At 44.1% G+C, this 20,741-nt stretch overlaps 1 protein-coding gene across 2 annotated transcripts in view; it reads right to left on the bottom strand.

Moving 5' to 3' along the window:
- LOC126278230 (RCC1-like G exchanging factor-like protein) overlaps positions 1–20,741 on the bottom strand; it is a 148,824-nt gene that overhangs the window by 84,469 nt on the left and 43,614 nt on the right. For both annotated transcript variants that reach the window (XM_049978221.1, XM_049978213.1), the window contains exon 4: positions 8,577–8,679. In XM_049978221.1, the coding sequence (XP_049834178.1) occupies positions 8,577–8,679 (103 nt within the window). The remainder of the gene's footprint in view (positions 1–8,576; positions 8,680–20,741) is intronic.

Raw genomic sequence — 20,741 nt, 5'->3', positions numbered from 1 at the left:
ACCTCATATTTCTGTCTGGATGGCTCTTCATTGTTTGGATTATCCATCACTGAAAGGGTTCAGGTTGTTTCCGACACAATTGCCTTCCAGGAACTTGACGAGCTTTGTGTGCTGATTTCGAACCTATACCTGGGATGTGCCAAAGACTTTCCAGCCCATAGCTCTTTGCATCCTGACACAGTGCCCCATTTCTTCTGGGCATAGCCTACTCTTGTTTTCTTATAGGCAGTCATTACGCAGGAACTAGACTGTGTACATATGCTGGAGTGACTGAACCGGTTAAAACCAACACTTCGGCCACACACCTGGTAGTGGTCAAGAAAGCTGATGGCTCCCTGCAGCTATGCGGAGATTTTAAACTGACAACCAGAGGGCCTCCTCATGAAGCTTGTTTGAGGTGAATATTGTTCTATGACAGACCTTTTGAGATCTCTTCCACTTTGGCAGATACCTAGAACAGTTAATGATGTCCATTTCCATTTATACTATCTATCTTGATGACTTCACTGTCATTAGCATTATGTGTAAGGACCACCTGCGCAACCTTTGCACCTTCTTTATTATGTTCCATGACACACAGCTCTATTGTCGCTTACACAAATGCCAGTTTTTTCAGGAGCAATTGGAATATCTCAGACACCTGTGCAACAAAGAAGGGCTCCAGCTCACTGAGCACAATGTTGCAGCAATTGACACTCTAACCTATACCCAAAATTTGCAAGAGCTGCAGGCCTTTTTTTCCCCAGAAAGGTGAATAGTTATTCAAAGTTCCTCTCACAGGGAGCCCATATTATGCATCCACTGAAACAGTTATGAAAGAAAGTTGACAATACAGTTGGACAGCTGCCTGCAAACAGACTTTCACATAGCTGAATTGTCTACTGCACTCGGCACACTGCCTTACACTCTTTTACCCTAACACTTCCTCTGGTTTTGGCTGTGAGTGCCTCTCCCTATGGCACTGGTGCAGTCTTGGGGAGGAGACCAGACAGTGAGTTCATCAGTGTCATCGGATTAGGGAAGGATGTCAGCCATGCCCTTTCAAAGAAATCATCCCGACAGTTGCCTGGAGCGATCTAGGGAAATCACGGAAAACCTAAATCAGGATGACCAGACGTGGGATTGAACCGTCATCCTCCCGAATGCGAGTCCAGTGTGCTAACCACTGCGCCACCTCGCTCGGTGATGATGGTATTGAGCAACCAATTTCCCACATGGTGAAGATGGTGACATCCACTCAATCAAATTACTTGCAGATAGAAAAGGAGCTTTAGTGAGTATCTTTGCCACTAATGCCACTAAGAAGCCCCATGTTTACCTATTCGGGACCAAATTTAGAGATCAGAAACTGCTGGTAATGCTCTTTGGGCTGTGCTTCCAGAGTGGTTGGTACGATGTTCCAGCATTTGGTTCTTCCCTCAGCTCCTAAAATTATACCTTAAATATAAGCCCATGCACAACTGGCAAATGTGTATGATCTCTATATTCTACCTGCATAATGAGACCTGGCCTTTTACCAACAGAGAATCTTGTGTTTCCACACTGACGTGGAACAGTGACACAACACAGCTACTCAAATCGCTGTGGACATACACTGTCACCCTATCTTTATCTTCCAAAGATCATCATTCCAGAGCTCCAGATCTGATTTCACCTCTCACCACCATTTGACAGATATCACAGTTGTACTCTTGCTTGATGGAGAACTGTTTACTAACTGTTTTGTCATCTGAGTTTCTCCTGGAGTATAAAACTTTCAAATAAGTTTCAGGAATTCAGCCAGGTAACACTTTCAGCGACCACAGTCTACATGAAATGTACTCACACAGACTTGTACTCACAAGCTAATAGTTGTCACCATCCGGCTCAGCGTGAAGGGGTACTTCGTACCTTGGTACACAGGGCACTGTCGTTTCTGACGCTGAGACTTTGCCAGCTGAGCTGTCCCATCTTGAAGTTACATTTCGTCAAAATGGTTATAGTGATAGACAGATTGCATGTGCATTGCGCTATCGACCAACTGTACATCGGGTGATTGATGATAATTTTGAGTCAACACCTAAGTCTACTGCCTTTTTGCCTTACGTAGGAAACACGTCCAACAAGATGGGCCGTATTTTATGGAAATACGATGTGAAATGTGTTTTCCAACCTCCATCAAAAATTAGAGCACTTTTGAGTTCCGTTAAGGATGATCTTGGACTGCGTAAGGCGGGTGTATATCGTATTCCTTGTAGCTGCGGCATGGCATATATTGGTCAAACTATCAGAACCGTGGAGGACCGATGTACTGAGCATAAACAGCACACACAATTACAGCAGCCAAATAGATCTGCTATTGCCGAACATTGCTTGGATACTGGTCACACCATGTTATATAATAACACCGAGATATTGGTATGCACGTCCAGCTATTGAGACAGTGTTATTAGGGAGGCAGTTGGGATTAAATTAGCGAGCAACCTCGTTAACAGGGATGGAGGTTTCGGTTTAAACTCTGTTTGGAATCCGGATCTCTCCCTTGTCAAGAAACAGAGGGACAGAGTCAATGCTGCCTCACCTGTGAATTCATAGTCTCACTATCGATAGCTCTGACTTTGGTCATCTTTGGTGGCACTAGTGTTCAGTGTGTGTGTGTGTTATCTTTCCTGCTTCTGTCTGAGAACCATGGTATTAAATTTGCTTGTACACCGCATGTCTGTTGCAGTTTGCCTTGAAAATGACGGGGTGTTCTCCCGCCGAAATGGCTTTCAAACAATCCTGCACCATGAATAGCATAAAACACCTGTCTAGTCCTCTGTTTCATGCATCCTCCAATGGCAGTGCAGAGCATTTAGTGTGGATGTTTAAACAACAAATGTTACAAGCGGAGGGAGGCGCCGCCACTGCCTCACCGCTGCCGCTGCCACCACCACCACCACCGCCACCACCACCACCATAGTTGTGCTCATGGTGTCCACGATCTTAGCCCAGCAGAGCTCCTGCATGGGAGTTAGCTGTGTACTCTCCTCCATCTCCTGACGCCACAGACCCAGGAAACCCGGACCCAGTACACTGGGAGCATTTCACCACAAACAGCCACATGGGCGGCCATGCTAGTATGGGGCAAAAGACTCAAGGATGCCAGTTATGGTGATTACCACCCATTGGCAGCACCGTATGACAGTTGACACTGCCAGGGGTTTGGATACTGTCATACTGACCACTTTCATCTACCCCTCCTGATTAAACCATCCTTGTTGATACCAACCCTGCATGGGTGAATACAGGCATGGAGGTGGAGGTTTTGCTGCAGCCTCCAACCCCTCAGCAATCCTCATCCCCACTGCCATGTTGCCAGACATCCTGGGTTCCTCCTGCCAGTTAGTAGTCTTTATAGTGCCACGATGTCAACCATACTACCAATTCACCTTCCACAGCACTGTCTGGGCACCTCTGGCCATATGAAATCATTTCAGGGAGAAAAGATCAGGTATGCTGGCCCAGCTAGTTTGAAGGTCCGCTGGAATGCATGGACCTTGATGACAGCCATTAGACTGCACTGAGAATGCTGGCAACACTGCTGAAAGTGCTGGCTGTGGGGCCATGCCCATCTTGCCAACCTGTCAGCACCCCCAGCTGTCCTTCAAAGTTAGCACTGCAGCAGCTCAGTCTTCAGATGTAATTTCACTGTGATTTTGTACTGATCTCTCTACATATCATTGTTTTGTTCCTGGATTCAATATGTCTAGCTTTCACTCTTGGTTTACTTACTGGGCTTGTTATTCAGCTCTACTGTCTCCATTGTCCTTCCTCTTGGTGTTGTCCTGCTGTTAACTCTTTGTGACTTGTTGTTGATGGCCCCTGGCTGGTCAGACAGTTTCAGTGGGTTCTCGAGTTGTTCCCAGTCTTGTCACATTCCAGTCACTATATAATGAAAAGTTTATTTCCTACAACTATGCTATCCTAGTGACAATCATCAAAGCTCCCACAGGTAAATGCTAGCCAAAAAACCATGTGTTCTCAAGAATTTTACCAAGATACAACACACAGAAGTCCATAAGTAAATTGAGTTCTTCTTCATCATAAGCCCACATGAGTTAAGTCTCCCTCCCAGAACAAGACACACCCAAATCCAAATCAGATGATAACAAACATATTCAAGTCAAATTGCAGCAAGTCAAATACCAAAAATACTGCCCCACTCCATGTATGTCAAGAGACAATTTCCAAGCCTCACATAAACTGAATGACTCAGCAAAAAGTAAGTCTCACGTAGAGGTACTATGCATTATCAGAGTTTCACATATCCCCAAGGAATTCTTGTGAACTGCCCTTCTCTAAGTACAACCTCTATCATGAAAGAGCCATTTGCCCCCACATGTAAAATTCTAAGATGTGTTAGCAGATACATTTTTCATACGCAAATAATTGCAACTGTATTTTAATCTGTTATTCAAATACTATAGGTTTACTCACACATGTAGGTTGCCCTTACCCTTTATTTGGCAATGTTGCTCTCACACATCATCAAAGTTGTGAACTGTTTTCTGTAATATGTTGTCAGTTTCATCCTTGAAAGGCCAGTGCTGTTTGCATGGTATTTTTAAGCTCTCTTACACAATGATATTCTGTTGTATCTGGTGAGAAATTTCTGAATAGTGCACATCTTTAGCAGACACCGAGCAATGTTATGTGACCATTAGTTACTGATGTAACAGTTTCTTTTGATATTGTCGCTCTGTTTTTTTTCTTGTACAATGAAGACTGATTATAGAAGGAAAGAGGAAGTCTTACAGGTGAGTTATTATACAAATATATTCGCACTCTCTTGCCTGGGACATTGCAAACTGACTTATCTTTTCTGTAAAGATAAAAACTGACTTTGACTACTGGACAGATGATAATCCTAGAAGAAGAACAACAACAAGAAGAAGAAGAAAAATCTTGCGTCAATGAATGATGTACAGTATGACAGTTTTGGTCACTGGCCAGAGTGTGGGAAAAAAGGGAAGATGCAGGCATTGTCCTCAGGGGTATTCAACTTTAAAATGTGGAAACAGTGGAACTGTTCTGTATTTTATAGAAAAAAAGGAATTGTTTTAAGACATTTCACATGAAATAGTGTACAATGCATCCATTATTTCAGCCACAGAAACAATGTATGCAGCACCCATGTGCCTTTTGCAGGCAATAATACTTACAGGCAAGTTACTGCATTAAAAAAATCATGTAAATTGTTCACATGACCATATACATTTAATTTAAGTAACCTATTTTTTTTTTTTTTTTTCATCACATCATTTCTGGGTGTGCCAGATATATGGTTAACACCAGTTATCTGTGCACAGTCAGTTGGTGTAATTGGTTACGCCATAACTTCATTATATCTCAAATTATGCAGTAACTAATGTGAAAGTACTTAATTCTTTATCACATAAAATATCAACAATGTTGACACATAAGCATACTGCTAAAATTTCCTGATGAGGAAGGCTGTCAAGATGAAGTGTTACGAGATACTGTCCAGAGAGGGTGTTTTTGCTCCATGACAAGCCCACACCTCATTCTGCACAAGTCACATTTACTCATGTGTTTCTTTGGGCTATCAAATTTTGTCTAATCCCAATACTCTCCTGAAATGATACCAAGTGATTTCATCCTCTATCCTCATTGGAAGAAACCACTCCATGGTAGGCCTTTCTGGTTGCCAATGAGTTGGTTTTTGGGATGGAATATTTTCTGCAAATCCAAAATGCAGGCTTCTACAACCACAGTCTTTGTCAGGTTATTTATTGTTGTGAAAAATGTGTTGCATTGAAGGGTGAACGTATAAAGCAGGATTAACATCATCATCAAGTTTCTTGGTCACAACTGGATATTTTTGAGATGATAACTAGTCCTCATAATGTCATTAAGCTTGAATGGCTTCTGATAACCAGGCCATTATACTGCATACATTCAGTATTATTTTCACTGGTAATGCTGCTTTCAGTTTCTGCAAAGCCCCAGCAGCTAATTAATACATATATCACTGAAATAATTTAAAGTCCCAGACATTTCACTGCTCGTTGTTTTCAGTTGGCCTGTAAGAGCTGAAATTTTCAAGGTGCCTTGGCTAGTAGCATATTTATTCACTTCTAACCAGAAAATATGTGACTCACTCTGCACAGCTTTTCTTTGGAGGCTGCAAACCTACAGAGACTAAGTTCACATCATCTGCTGTAGCAGACTGTTTGGCTTGTTTATTTGTTTGTTTGTTTGTTTGCTTTTCATTTAACAATCAGTTTTCGGACATTGTCATAGATTTTAGTCCACATGTACAAAGGTTTAGTTAACATACATAAGTGCACACATTGATATAAATATTGAAGATCAGAAAACGTATGCCTATATACACTGTTTTACAGAGAGACTTTACAACATGAAATTAAAAGCACACATTGATATAGTGTGTGAAGATCAGAAATTATCATTTTTGTGTTGTGAAAACAAACTCCTGCTATATACACAGTTTTAAAAAGGGATATTACAACTTGAAATCTTCTACTGAATAACTGCTTTTCTCCGTTAATAAATGCTTAATTTTATTCTTTAAAGTGTTTAAATTAACTGTCTTGAGGTCAGATGGGAGACTGTTATAAAAGATGGCTCCTATTAAATGTGAACTATGGGCTGCAGCCTTTTTTTAACTGCAAATCTGTGAAAATTTTCCCTTCCCTGTGTATTGTACTTATGTACATTACTGTTTGTTACATTATACTCTGAGTTTTGTTTTACAAACATTATTGCCTGCAGGATGTCCATGCTTGTAATGTCATAGCAGTAACCGAAGAAAACAGTGTAAAATGGAGACAAAGCAGCTAAAGGAAAGAAAAAAAAGAGACATCACTAATTATTGGTTGGTTGGTTGGTTGTGGGGACAGGACCAAACAGCGAGGTCATCAGTCCCATCAGATTTGGGAGGGAAGTCAGCCATGCCCTTTCAAAGGAACCATCCCAGCATTTTTTTTAAGTGAATTAGGAAAATCACAGAAAATCTAAATCAGGATGGCCGGACACGGGTTTGAACTGTCATCCTCCTGAATGCGAGTCCAGTGTGCTATCACTAATTATGAAAAACTAGATACTTAAATTAAATATGACTGAGGATGATTGCAGAACAAGGAGCTGGAGAGAAAGGAGTTTCCTCTCTATTAATTCCATCGGAAGGAAAAAGTCTACATCATGGGATGGAAAAGCAAGTATTAAAGTCACACCCAGTTTACTGAAGAGCATGCTATATCACAGACATTGATTTTACCAATGTTTATCCTTTTTCTGCATCCAGTCATTCTTACTAACAGCTCAGTGGTTTCTATGTTGACACACGAACAAGAACAGTGTATCCACTATTATAATACAGATAATTTCAAATATGACTCTCCCTTCCATACACCTTACCAGTGGTGTGTAGGGATCAGGCAGTGTTAAGCAGAGGCTTAAACAAGTCATCAGGCTGACAACCAAGTCACTAAGGCTGAATTGCTGGAAAATGTTTCATCATGACTGATATTTTTGAAGACATTAGGCATCTCAGTTAGCCAGTTTCTAGATGAGCAAACTTACATCCAAGGAACTTGTGTTGGTAATTAGGATCCCAACCGTGTACCTTCCGACACATGCCTTGTTCACTCCATTCAAGTAACACAAAACAATTCATCCAAAAGTTATGAAAATTATTCAGGTTATATATCACATAAGAAACTTGTGCTGAACACTAAATTTTATTCACTCCTTGAATGCAAATTGCATTAACATGGTTTCTAACAGCACTTGCACTTCACTTGCGTATACTCATCATTCATGATGTAAGATGATTTAGCCCTGCCACCTTTTTCCTGTAGCCATCTTTTCAATATTAATCATTTTCATAACCAACAAACAAATATTTTAACACATTTCCTGCAATAGCACTCTCATACATACTCATGTCTTGCTCATTTGATGGCTCTGGGTATGGCACTGCAAACCAATCTCTAGTGCCAACTTCCAAACTATGGGGCATCCTCCTTAGTGATGTCACAAAGAGGCATGCAGTGCTGCAGCAAAGAAGTGTAAGGGGAAAATTGATCCATCAAATAACTCCATACTGATAAGACACAATACTCTACCACATCATAACTGCCATGCTTCAGTTTTGCACATGTCTGTCTCTTACAACGAACACAGTGATAGCCTTTATTCAATTTTTCAAATTTGTTCTGTTGCTAGCACTCCAGTGCTGATTTTCCCATTGCCATGTCCTGCTTTATCTGTTGATCAGTGGTTCTGAACAGGTTTTCTACTTAGTTCCTGAACATGACAGTTTCCTCCAACAATATATTATTTTGGCAAAGGAAGAAAAATAATGTCAAATACATCAGCATATGTGCCACCTTTTTTTGTCTGTGACAACTACCACCTGAGATGTAGAACTTTTATCCATTTTCACTTCCTTGTACTTTCATTTTGGAGATCCTTTACACTAGGGAGAGGAATGAGCATCAAAATTATAGAGAATACTTGATACCAATATTTTACAAAAGTAAAATAAACAACTTAAATGTTTCATTTACCTATCTGTGAATCTGTATTTATCCCACAGCCGAATACTTTGTATCCATCCTTGGCATCTACAGCAAATGCTGTGAAACCATATCCACATGCAATGTCCACTATCTGAAATACAAGAGTGGCTTGCTTGAACTCTCAAGAAATCAGTAATTAATACAAAATAATGGAAACTCAAGATAGCAATATCAACAATATAGAAAAAGATAGATTGCAAATTATTGTAAATATAACATGCTGAGTTGCAGAGAGCACAATTAAAAGAGACACTTTCACATAAGAATTTGGCCTCAGCCTTCATCAGAAAAAAAGGATCACACAACAGTTATTCACACAAGTAAGTGCACATGACCTCCAACTCTGGCAGCTCAGGTGAGAATGCAAGTGTCATGAGGGATGGAAGCAGCCATCTGGAGGGGAAGGAGAAGGGACAGTAGAGTATGGGTGAGGGAAGAGAGAATCACTGTCTGGCAGAGTGTGCATGGACTAAAATGCCAACATGTGCAGCATCATGATGTTGTGGGGCAGAGACCTCGTGGAAATGGAGCGAAAAAGAAAAGGAGCAGGAAAAGATGGGTCTGTGTGTTGGCAAAGGGTGGCAAACAAAGAGGGTGGAAGATGAGGATAGGGAGGAGGTGATAGGACAGAAGGGGCTGAAACTGTTGGATGGAGGGTATGGGGACAGTCTGTTACGGTAGGTTGAGGCCAGGATAATTATGGGAGCAAAGAATGTTTTGTAAGGATGACTCCTATCTGCGCAGTTCAGAAAAGCTGGTGGTAGAGGGGATGATCCAGATGGCTTGGGTATTGAAGCAGCCATTGAAATCAAGCATATTATGTTCAGTTGCAAGTTGTGCAACAGAGTGCTCCACTTTCCTTCTGGTCATAGTGACCATTCATCCTCGTGGATAGCTGGTTGGCAGTCATGCTGTGCAATGATTACAGTAGAGCTGGTAAATGACATAGTTGCTGTCACAGGTGGTCCAACCACTGGTAGGGTAAGATAAATCTGTGACAGGACTGGAAGTGCTGGGTGGGTGGATTGGACAGTCTTGCACCTGGGTCTCCCACAAGTATAAGATCCTTAAGATCCTTGTGGTAACGGGTTGGTGTTGGGAGTGACATAGCAATGGACTAGGATGTTGTGGAGATTTGGGTGGATGATAGAACACCACTTTAAGAGGAAGGATCTTGGGTAGGATGTCCCTTCTTTTAGGGCATGATGGTAGGCAATCAAAGCCCTGGCGAAGGACATAGTTCAGTTTTTCCAGACCGTGGTGGTATTGGGTAATGAAGGAGGCACCCTTTGTGGTTGGTTCTTGAGTGGTAGTTGGAGGATTGGGGGCATGGGAGATCTGTTTGCGGACTAGGTCTAGGACATACTGCCTGTCTGTGAAGGCCTTCATTAGACCCTCAGCATACTGGGCAAGAGAGTTCTTGTCACTGCAAATATGCCATCCCTGGGTGGCTAGGCTGTATGGAAGGGAGTGTCTTGGGCCCTAAGCCCAGATCATGAAGATATCATCAATGAACCTGAAACAGGAAAGCAGTTTAGAATTTTCGGAGGCTAGGAAGGTATCCTCAGAGGCCCATAAATAGGTTAGCATAGATGGGTGCCATATGGATGTCCACGGCTGTGACGCAGATTTATTTGTATACCTTTCCTTCAAAGAAGAAGTAATTGTGGGTTAGGATCTTGCCTTTTCACTTGCATAAACAAGAAAAAATCGCAAGGTAACAAGCTGGGCAAATATGGCGGATGTGGGATGGCAATAACAGAATGTCTGGTCAAATACTCAGTAACAGATAAAGCAGTATATGGTATTGCATTGTCATGCAGTAAGAACCAGTCCTGACAATGCCACAAATTGGGTCAGTGATGCTGAATTGCTCGTCGCAAATGTTTAGTGCATTTGATGTACAGAGTTGGGTTCACTGTTTGACCTGGAGAAACATTCTCATGGTGAACTAATTCTTTATTATCAAAGAATGTGATCAACATTGTCTTTGTTCTCGAAGGTTGTCATTTGACATTTTTAAACACTACTGATCTAGGACTCTACCATTTAGCACTTTTGACACTTTGTGTGGGAGTCATACTGGTAGCACCAACTTTCATCCCCAGCAATAATCTTACACAGAAATGTGGGATCACATCTAGCTCTGTCCAGTAGTTCAGCACAAATTCATCATCTTTCCTCTTTCTGTTTGTCTGTTAGAGTGTGAGGGACAAGTTTTGCATTGAGTTTCCATTTTCCTGAATCTTTGCATAAAATGTTATGACACGCATCACAGTTCAAATGGTTCAAATGGCTCTGAGCACTATGCAACTTAACTTCTGAGGTCATCAGTCGCCTAGAACTTAGAACTAATTAAACCTAACTAACCTAAGGACATCACACACATCCATGCCTGAGGCAGGATTCGAACCTGCGACCATAGCGGTCGCTCGGCGCCAGACTGCAGCGCCTAGAACCACATGGCCACTCCAGCCAACACATCACAGTTCAAATTAAGTTCTTCTGATATTGTATGCACTGAATCTCTGCCTTCCTGAAACCTCTTGTGCCACTCGAAAACACAACTTCTTGAAAGTGCATCATCTGCAGATGCTTGCTTAATCACTGGCCCCACTTCACCAGGGGTTTTCCTGAGCTTAACGCAGAACTTCATGTTCACTCTTTGCTCACACTGAGCATCCATTGTGTCACCATAATTAAATGCATCAAGAATTTAAACAGTGCATTGCTAAGCACAACCCTGCCACCTAGGGAGTATGCACAGAAACATGGCCAAGATCATTTCAAGATGCAGATGTACCTGGTAACATAAAAACAATAATTGTTGCATTTAGTATTGCAAACTCAGAGATAAAGAGAACTTATCCTAGAACTTTTCTGACAAAGGGAATACGCCCTGTGGAGTATCATCCCCTGCTCAAACTGTTCAGAAGGGAATTGACCAAAAAAGTCTCTCATGTACCATTTTGACAGGAAGGGACGTAAAGTATGAAAAGCCAACCACAGAATAGCCATTTGTGGAGTTCTCTTAAGTATCATCATGCTATTTTGAAGCGGATGCCCACACAGTGTTGCCTACTTCAGAGGACCGGCTGTGTAATCTCTTAAAGTAGGATAAGGTTAGCCTTAAATGGCTCTGAGCACTATGAGACTTGTTAGCCTTAGTTGAATGATATTGCCTCAGGTGGTGAACAAAGATCTTCTCAGTTTCTAGAACTCAAGTTAGTCATTGGTTTGTTACACGCTGCAATGTCTTACCTATGAAGCTTATAAGTGGTACATTGTAATAAGTACTTGGAAACTAAGGCACTTCTCTGGTTACAGAAGCAGCAGCAGATTATGTTTATGGTTGGTTGGTTGGTTTAAAGGCGGGAGAAGGGACCCAACTATGAGGTCATCTGTCCCTTGTTCCAAATAAAACAATGCCACAAGTGTGAGAACAAAAAGGATGAAACATATAACACAAAATGGAAAGAAAGGAAAAGCTACAAGAATGAAGGGAAAGCAACAAACACTAAAAGGAAACAAAAGAGGACAAGAAAAGGAACAAAAGAGGACAAGAAAACAACAGAGAAATGCTAGAAACAGAAGAGAGTAAAACATGAAAGTAGATTACAGTAGCTGGTCAACCACAAGAATAAAAAGGGAAAGCCAGCCACTCTGCAACACATTAAAACCTCCACCCTAAAAGCACTAGGGTGGGGGACACAAAGGGACAAAGGACATGTGCTAAAACCTACATAGAAGTATAAAACCCACTCTCACAGATAAAAATTAAAACTAAAGATGCTGTGGAGGCATTGTTGCTCAACATCAAAGGCAGGGTGTTGGGAAAGTTAAAAGTCTGCTGCAGAGAGGTTAAAAGTGGGCAGTCCAGCAAGAGGTGGACAACTGTCACTTAGGAGCCACAGGGACACTGAGGTGGGTCCTCGCAACGGAGTAGGTAACCATGTGTTAGCCACATATAGCCAATGTGGAGCCAGCAGAGGGCAATTGATTCCCTGCGAGAGGCCTGCATGGAAGACTTTCATACATTCATAGTCTCCTTGATGACACGCAGTTTGTTGTGCGTGCTGTTATGCCATTCCATCTGCCAAAGCTGGAAAACCCTGCGGTGTAAGATAGAACGCAGGTCAGCTTTGGAAATGCTTATCTCCAGAAGCGGTTTCCACGTTGTCTGTTTGGCCAGCCTGTCAGCAAGTTCGTTGCTGGGGATTCCGACGTGTCCTGGGGACCACGCAGACACCACGGAATGACGGAACTGTTCCAGGGCATAGATGGACTCCTGAATGGATGCTACCAGAGGGTGGGGAGGGTAGCACTAGTCGATAGCTTGTAGGCTGCTCAATGAGTCAGTACACAGGAGAAATGACTCACCAGGGCATGAGGGGATGTACTCAAGAGCATGAGATATGGCCGCCAGCTCTGCAGTGAAAACACTGCAGCGAACTGGCAAGGAGTGCTGCTCAATATGTCCTCCATGAACATATGCAAAGCCTAAGTGACCATCAGCCATTTGAGCCGTCGGTGTAAACCACTTCAGAGCCCCGGCAGACTCAAGCGGAAGTGACAGTGAAGAACGATGGGATTAACAGAGTCTTTAGGGCCATGCAAAAGGTCCGGACAAAGCTGCGACTGAGGCATAAGTGAATGGACCACAAGTAGAGGTGGTAAAGGGAAGAACTCCAGTTTGGAGAGAAGGGACCGGCCACAAACCGCAATCGTTAGCCCCGATCTGGGCCACCGATGCGAGAGATGGACTGCCGCAGGCGGGGAAAGGAGATGGTAATTTGGATGCTCAGGGGAACTATGAATGTGTGCTGCGTAACTGGCAAGCAGTTGCGCACGTCTGATCTGTAGTTGAGGGACACCAGCCTCCAACAGTACGCTCGTCACCGGACTCGTCCTTAAAGCTCCAGTTGCTAATTGAACCGCACAGTGGTGCACAGGGTCAAGTAAATGCAATGCTGAAGGCGCTGCTGAACCATAAACCACACTCCCATAACCAATTCAGGATTGGACAAGGGCTCTGTAGAGCTGCAGCAGCGTAGAGCGATCTGCACCCCAATTTGTGTTGCTCAGGCAACGGAGCGCATTGAGGTGCTGCCAGCACTTCTGTTTAAGCTGACGAAGATGAGGGAACCAAGTCAATCAAGCATAGAAAACCAGTCCTAGGAATTCATATGTCTCCACTACAGTGAGTGGATCATCATTAAGGTACAGTGCGGGTTCCGGATGAACGGTACAAGGCCGACAGAAGTGCATGACACATGACTTTGGGGCAGAAAACTGGAAGCCATGGGCTAGACCCCATGACTGCACCTTGTGTATGGCTTCCTGGAGGCACTGCTCAGCAACAACAGCACTGGAGTTGCAGTACAAAATGCAGAAGTCGTCTGCATACGGAGAAGGTGAGATGGAGGGACCGACAGCTGCTGCTAGACCACTAATGGCCACTAAAAATAGAGAGACACTCAATACAGAGCCCTGTGGGACTCCATTCTCGTGGATATGTATGGAAATATGGGAGTCACCAACTTGGACATGGAAAGTACAGGGTGACAGAAAGTTTTGGATAAAATCGGGAGTGGTCCCTGGAGACCCCACTCATACAATGTGGCAAGGATATGATGCCGCAGAGTAGTGTCGTCTGCTTTACGTAAGTCAAAAAAGACGGCAACCAGGTGCTGCCGACTGGAAAAGGCTGTTCGGATGGCAGACTCGATGGACACAGGATTATCAGTGGTAGAACGACCCTGGCAGAAGCTGCCCTGTCTTGGAGCCAGCAAGCCACGTGACTCCAGGACCCAACCCAAGCACCGGCATACCATACATTCCAGCAGCTTACAAAGAATGTTGGTGAGGCTGATGGGCCGATAGCTATCCACGTCAAGTGAGTTTTTACCGGGATTGAGCACCAGAATGATGGTGCTCTCCTGCCATTGTGATGGAAGCACGCCATCGCACCAGATCCAGTTGAAGATGATGAGAAGATGTCACTTGTAATCAGATGAGAGATGTTTAATCCTCTGACTGTGGATGCGATCAGGCCCAGGAGCTGTGTCAGGGCAATGTGCAAGGGCACTGAGGAACTCCCACTCTGTAAACAGGGCGTTATAGAATTCACTGCAGCATGCAGTGAATGAGAGGACATTCCCTTCCAGCTGCCGTTTGAGTGTGCGAAAGGCTGGGGGGGTAATTCTCCAATGCAGAGGCTCAAGCAAAGTGCTCGGCAATCGCGTTTGTGTCGGTACATGACTCGCCATTTATGGCAACACCGGGGACAACTGTTGGGGCATGGTATCCGATAAGACGTTTGACCTTTGCTCAGACTTGGGAAGGTGGTGTGTGGCACCCAATGGTGGAGACTTATCTCTCACACACTCCTTCTTCCATTGTTTGATAAGGTAGCAAACACGGGCATGGAGCCGTTTAAAGGCCATGATGTGCTCCAGGGAAGGGTGCTGCTTATACCGCTGTAGAGCTCGCCAACACTCCTTAATTGCTTCAGCGACTTCCGGCAACCACCAAGGGACTGTCTTACACCTCGGGCAACTTAAAGAGCGAGGAATCATGTTTTCAGCTGAAGAAACAATTGTGCTAGTGACCTGCTCAACCATCACATCAATGTTATCATGTGGGGGAGATTCAGCGGTGACAGCAGAGATGAAAGTTCCCCAGTCCACCTAGCTCAAAGCCCATCTGGGCTGGCTCTGGGCGCCTGATGCTAGGGCAGTGACAGGAAGATGGGGAAGTGGTCACTACCACACAGGTCGTCTTGTGCTCTCCAGTGGATAGATGGGAGAAGTCCTGGGCTGCAAATTGATAAATCAATGGCCGAGAAACTACCATGAGCGACACTGAAATATGTAGTGGCCCCAATATTTAAGAGGCAGAGGTCAAATTGCGACAGTAAAGTTTAGACATCTCTGCCTTGGCCAGTAAGCATGGTACCACCCCACATGGGGTTATGGTCACTAAAATCTCACAGAAGTAGGAAAGGTTTAGGGAGTTGATCAATCAGTGCAGCTAATACATTCAGGGGTAGTGCACCATCTGGAGGAAGCTATACATTGCAGGCAGTTATTTCCTGTGTCGTCCTTATTCTGACAGCCACAGCTTCAAGAGAGGTTTGAGTGGGCACAGTGTCACTCCAGACGGAGTTTAGGACATAAACGCAAACTCCACCTGACACTCGATTATAGTCACTACGGTTCCTGTAATATCTCTTAAAGCTGCGGAGGGCAATTCAGATAGCAGGTGTAAAGCTTAACAGTTGCCGTAGCTCAGCCAGGCGATGGAAAAAATTGCCGCAGTTGTACTAGAGGATGACATCGTGAGACTGGGAAGGCATGGAGCATTCAATGAGGCAGTTTACGCCTCAGAGTCACCTACTGCCATTGATTTATTGCCTGAGCAGTCTTTATCCATTGTGGCTGAGGGTCTGGTGAAATCTAGGTCTTCAGTGAACGCCAAAATCTCCACCCCATTCTCAGCCACAGAGCTTGTAGGTAGTGGTGGTGTGGGTGCCACTGCAATATCCTTGGTCTTAGGGGTTTTCTTTTTGGATTTCTCTCACTGCTCCTTGGATTTCTCTGGCTGGGAGGACTTCACTGGCTCTGTCTCTGGGACTGAGGATGAGCGTGGAGCCCTACAACCAGCTGCTTTTGGGCTTTTCAGCCACTGGTGGGTGTTGTCTTCCCCACTAGCAGAAACCTGGGAAGAAGACTTACGCTTCTCCAGCTTAGAAGTGGGTACTGATGTGCCCGATGGTCGGGAGGGGGGGGGGGGTTGCTCGTGAAGTAGGTGGTGCAGGAGCAACAGGGAGGGGAAGGCCCCCCACCATCAAGGGAGCAGGTGTAGTCTTTTGAATCTGAGAGGTGACCTGGGATGGCAGAGCTGATGGTGCCAGTACTGGTGGCATAAGACAATGTCATACACATGGGATGCTGGTGTTCAAATTTTCTCTTAGCCTCAGTGTAGGTCAGTCAGTCCAGGGTCTTGTACTCCATGATTTTCCTTTCTTTCTGGAGAATCCTGCAGTCAGGAAAGAAAAGTGAATGGTGTTCTCTGTCATTGACACAGATGGGAGGTGGGACACTTGGAGTATTGGGATATGATGGGCATCCACAATCTCAGCATGTGATGCGGGAAGACATATGGCCGAACTTCCAGCACTTAATACACTGCATCGGGGGAAGGATATAGGGCTTTACATCACACCGGTAGACCGTCACCTTAACCTTCTTGGGCAATGTATCACCCTCAAAGGCCAAGATGAAGGCACCGTTGGCAACCTGATTATCCTTCGGACCCCGGTAGACACGCTGGACGAAATGTACACCTCACTGGTCTAAATTGGTGTGCAGCTCATCACTGGATTTCAAAAGCAGGTCTCTGTGAAATATGATACCCTGGACCTTATTTAAGCTCTTATGGGGTGTGATCATTACAGAAACATCCCGCAGATTGTCACAAGAGAGTAACTCCCATGACTGGGCAGAGGATGCTGTTTTGATGTTTTGATCAAGACTGACCCAGATCTCATTTTGGACAAGCCCTCCACCTCCCCAAATGTGTCCCCTAACTACTCAACAAAAAACTGAGGCTTCATTGTCATGAAAGATTCCCCATCAGCTCTTGAACATACAAGGGACTGAGGCGAATAACATCTGCTGCCATCCTTAGCCTGACGTTCCTCCCATGGTGTGGCCAGGGAGGGGAACAATTTTGGGTCATACTTCTGTGCACTGAATTGATCTCGTGATCTCTTACAGACTGCTGGTGTTTCACCATCTGCAAGAGATGATGGACTACGCTTCATCGCGTGTCATCTGCCCTGATGCCGCCCACTCCAACCAGGGGCCCTCCCCATGGGCACCACCCAGCCACAGCAAAGGACACCTGGCAGGATGGCTATTGCCGGGAGTCCCGATGCCTCAGGGGGGTGGGCATCTACTCCTTGGCATACATGGGGAGTTAATGCCACAGGCATCAGCAGAGCGATACCCGAGTGGTCAGGGGGCTACAACCAACAGGGTACATGGTGGCCCCACCACAACGGAGGGACTACCGTGATGGATATCAGGTGCAAAGAAGTCCATGGTCATCGTCAATGCAGAAGTCGACACCGCATAGTACATAGTGGAAAATGCACCCAGGAAGGCGTCCTCACCCAAGAGATGGAGAATTGGCACGACTGCAATGTGACGACGAGAAAGTGGGCTAAGGATCTCAATGCACAATGAACACGATGCACCATGTAAGGTGCCCTTCCCCAAATGGCTCGCTCTTCGGGAAAATTTTGAAGAATGGAGGCCAAAACCTACAGGGGACCAGCACATAAAGGCCAAAACGTGTGAAACTTCTTTTAGTCACCTCGTATGACAGGAAGGAATACCTCAGGCCTATTCTAAGCCCCGGACCAGCAGGGGGGATTATGTTTATGTCATGTCTGCCAAATCTGATCAAAATACAAGACGAGAATTCCTTACGACTGATTATTAAGTTGTCACAGCTTGCTGTACTCAATTTGGTCACTACATGGAGGCACGTCCTGAGCCTTATGCAGGCTGGAATCAGATTGCCACACAGAGAAACAACAATTGCACTCTTCTTCATAGTTGGAAGATGAATTCCTGTTGCCCCTTTCCATGAAATCTTGGGGAAGATAAAATGTTGGATCCATGCTACTTGTTGCAGTTACATCAGCATTAACATTCTTTCATTGCCTAGGTAATGTCTGCACTATCAATGTGTAAGCCCCATTGTGCAAGTACAGCTGTTACTGATGACAAGGATTGTGTCTTGGAAGCCTTCTGATAGCACCTCATATTTTTATGGAATTAGCACTTGAGCTTTTTCAGCTTTTCCCACTTGTTTCTGACTACAGAGTGTCACTGCACCAAAAGATAACATGCCTTCTGAGTCATACTCAAGGCTTTGCATTAAGTATCAGCAACATGATGGATCATGAAGGTGATACAACCCACATATCCATGGATGCTGCTACAAAATTCACACGCAGCTATGTGCGTGTACAGTGAACAGTTAGCACTACTAAACCATCCATTCCTGCAGCTTTCTGGTACTATTCTGCCTTGCATGTGAATCCAGTGATGGAAGTGGTTGCTTGAATGAACAGTGCCATCCACTTCCCACTGAGCATCATCTGTTCACCTGAGGGGTAGAAAGCATAATGACATGTGAATATGAAAAAATGATCCCAAAGTAATGATGAAATAGGTCATGTGTCTGGTATTGAGGAGGTGTAAGTGCTTTCACTTGATAAGACTTAATGAGTGTTACTAACTTCTGGGTACACATTGTAACTGTCCCTGCTTGCAAATCAGTAGTGAAAAATGTGACAAGTAAAACATTATACTTTGTTACTGACAAACACAACATTCTCCTCAGCTCTCTCACCATGTGGTCGATATTCCTATGGAAGGAGTAATCCCTTTTCACAAAGATGATGCTTATTAGTAAAGGGTCTGGAGACAAGTGCAAATGCCTCTTAACTGTGTCAGTAGCTTTAATTACCCCAGAAGGGACCCCAATGTAAAATTTGGGCCATATTATTGGTGAGATTTAGCTCAGCATTTCTATTTCCTTTCTACCTACATAAGGAACCTGTGACAGTCGGCAAAGGAATTGAGAGACTTCTTGGTGATCTCTGGCAGATCAACATAAATTCCACTGGTACCTGATGAGATGTCTTCAGTACATGACAATATCAATCAACTGTAGTCGGATGATTTACAGCCTGTTCTCTTGGAAAATCTCTTCTTTCTCTATGATTTTTAACTCATAATTAGAGGAAAGTGTGCTTTTAGATGACACAACACTGTTTTCGGTTTTATCTTCTTGTGGTGATGGATTAATCTCAGTTTTAATTGCCCTTAATGTATTCAATATATATGCATAGAAGATACGGTGATTTTTTAATACGCCTTCATTAGCCTGTGCTTGTTGTAGAAGAATTTTTCTGTGTTTTTGAACTTATATTAAAGGTCAAACTCTTGAGAACAGAGAAGAAAGATATTTAAAATGTTGACAGCTGTATAGGCTTTGTACAATTTCTTGCCTATGCAAATGGTACTCATTAAAAACAAAGATTCCAAGACTTACCAAGCGGGAAAGCGCCGGCAGACAGGCACAATGAACAAAACACACAAACACACACACAGAATTACTAGCTTTCGCAACCGATGGTTGCTTCTTCAGGAAGGAGAGGGAAAGACGAAAGGATGTGGGTTTTAAGGGAGAGGGTAAGGAGTCATTCCAATCCCGGGAGCGGAAAAACTTCCCTTAGGGGGAAAAAAGGACAGATGTACACTCGCACACACACACACACACACACACACACACACACACATATCCATCCGCACATACACAGACACAAGCAGACATATTTATTTAGGCCTAAATATGTCTGCTTGTGTCTGTGTATGTGCGGATGGATATGTGTGCGCGCGCGCGTGTGTGTGTGTGTGTGTGTGTGTGTGTGTGTGTGTGTGTGTGCACGCGCGCGAGTGTACACCTGTCCTTTTTTTCCCCCTAAGGGAAGTCTTTCCGCTCCCGGGATTGGAATGACTCCTTACCCTCTCCCTTAAAACCCACATCCTTTCGTCTTTCCCTCTCCTTCCTGAAGAAGCAACCATCGGTTGCGAAAGCTAGTAATTCTGTGTGTGTGTTTGTGTGTTTTGTTCATTGTGCCTGTCTGCCGGCGCTTTCCCGCTTGGTAAGTCTTGGAATCTTTGTTTTTAATATATTTTTCCCATGTGGAAGTTTCTATGGGAAAAATATATTAAAAACAAAGATTCCAAGACTTACCAAGCAGGAAAGCGCCGGCAGACAGGCACAATGAACAAAACACACAAACACACACACAGAATTACTAGCTTTTGCAACTGATGGTTGCTTCTTCAGGAAGGAGAGGGAAAGACGAAAGGATGTGGGTTTTAAGGGAGAGGGTAAGGAGTCATTCCAATCCCGGGAGTGGAAAGACTTCCCTTAGGGGGAAAAAAAGGACAGGTGTACACTCGTACACACACACACACACACACATATCCATCCGCACATACACAGACACAAGCAGACATATTTAAAGGCAAAGAGTAAGGGCAGAGATGTCAGTCGAGGCGGAAG

This window comes from Schistocerca gregaria, chromosome 1 (assembly GCF_023897955.1).
Source record: "Schistocerca gregaria isolate iqSchGreg1 chromosome 1, iqSchGreg1.2, whole genome shotgun sequence".
NCBI classification, from domain to species: Eukaryota; Metazoa; Arthropoda; class Insecta; order Orthoptera; family Acrididae; genus Schistocerca; species Schistocerca gregaria.
The sequence above is the reverse complement of the archived record's forward strand: the minus strand, read 5'-3'. Positions and strand labels throughout refer to the sequence as shown.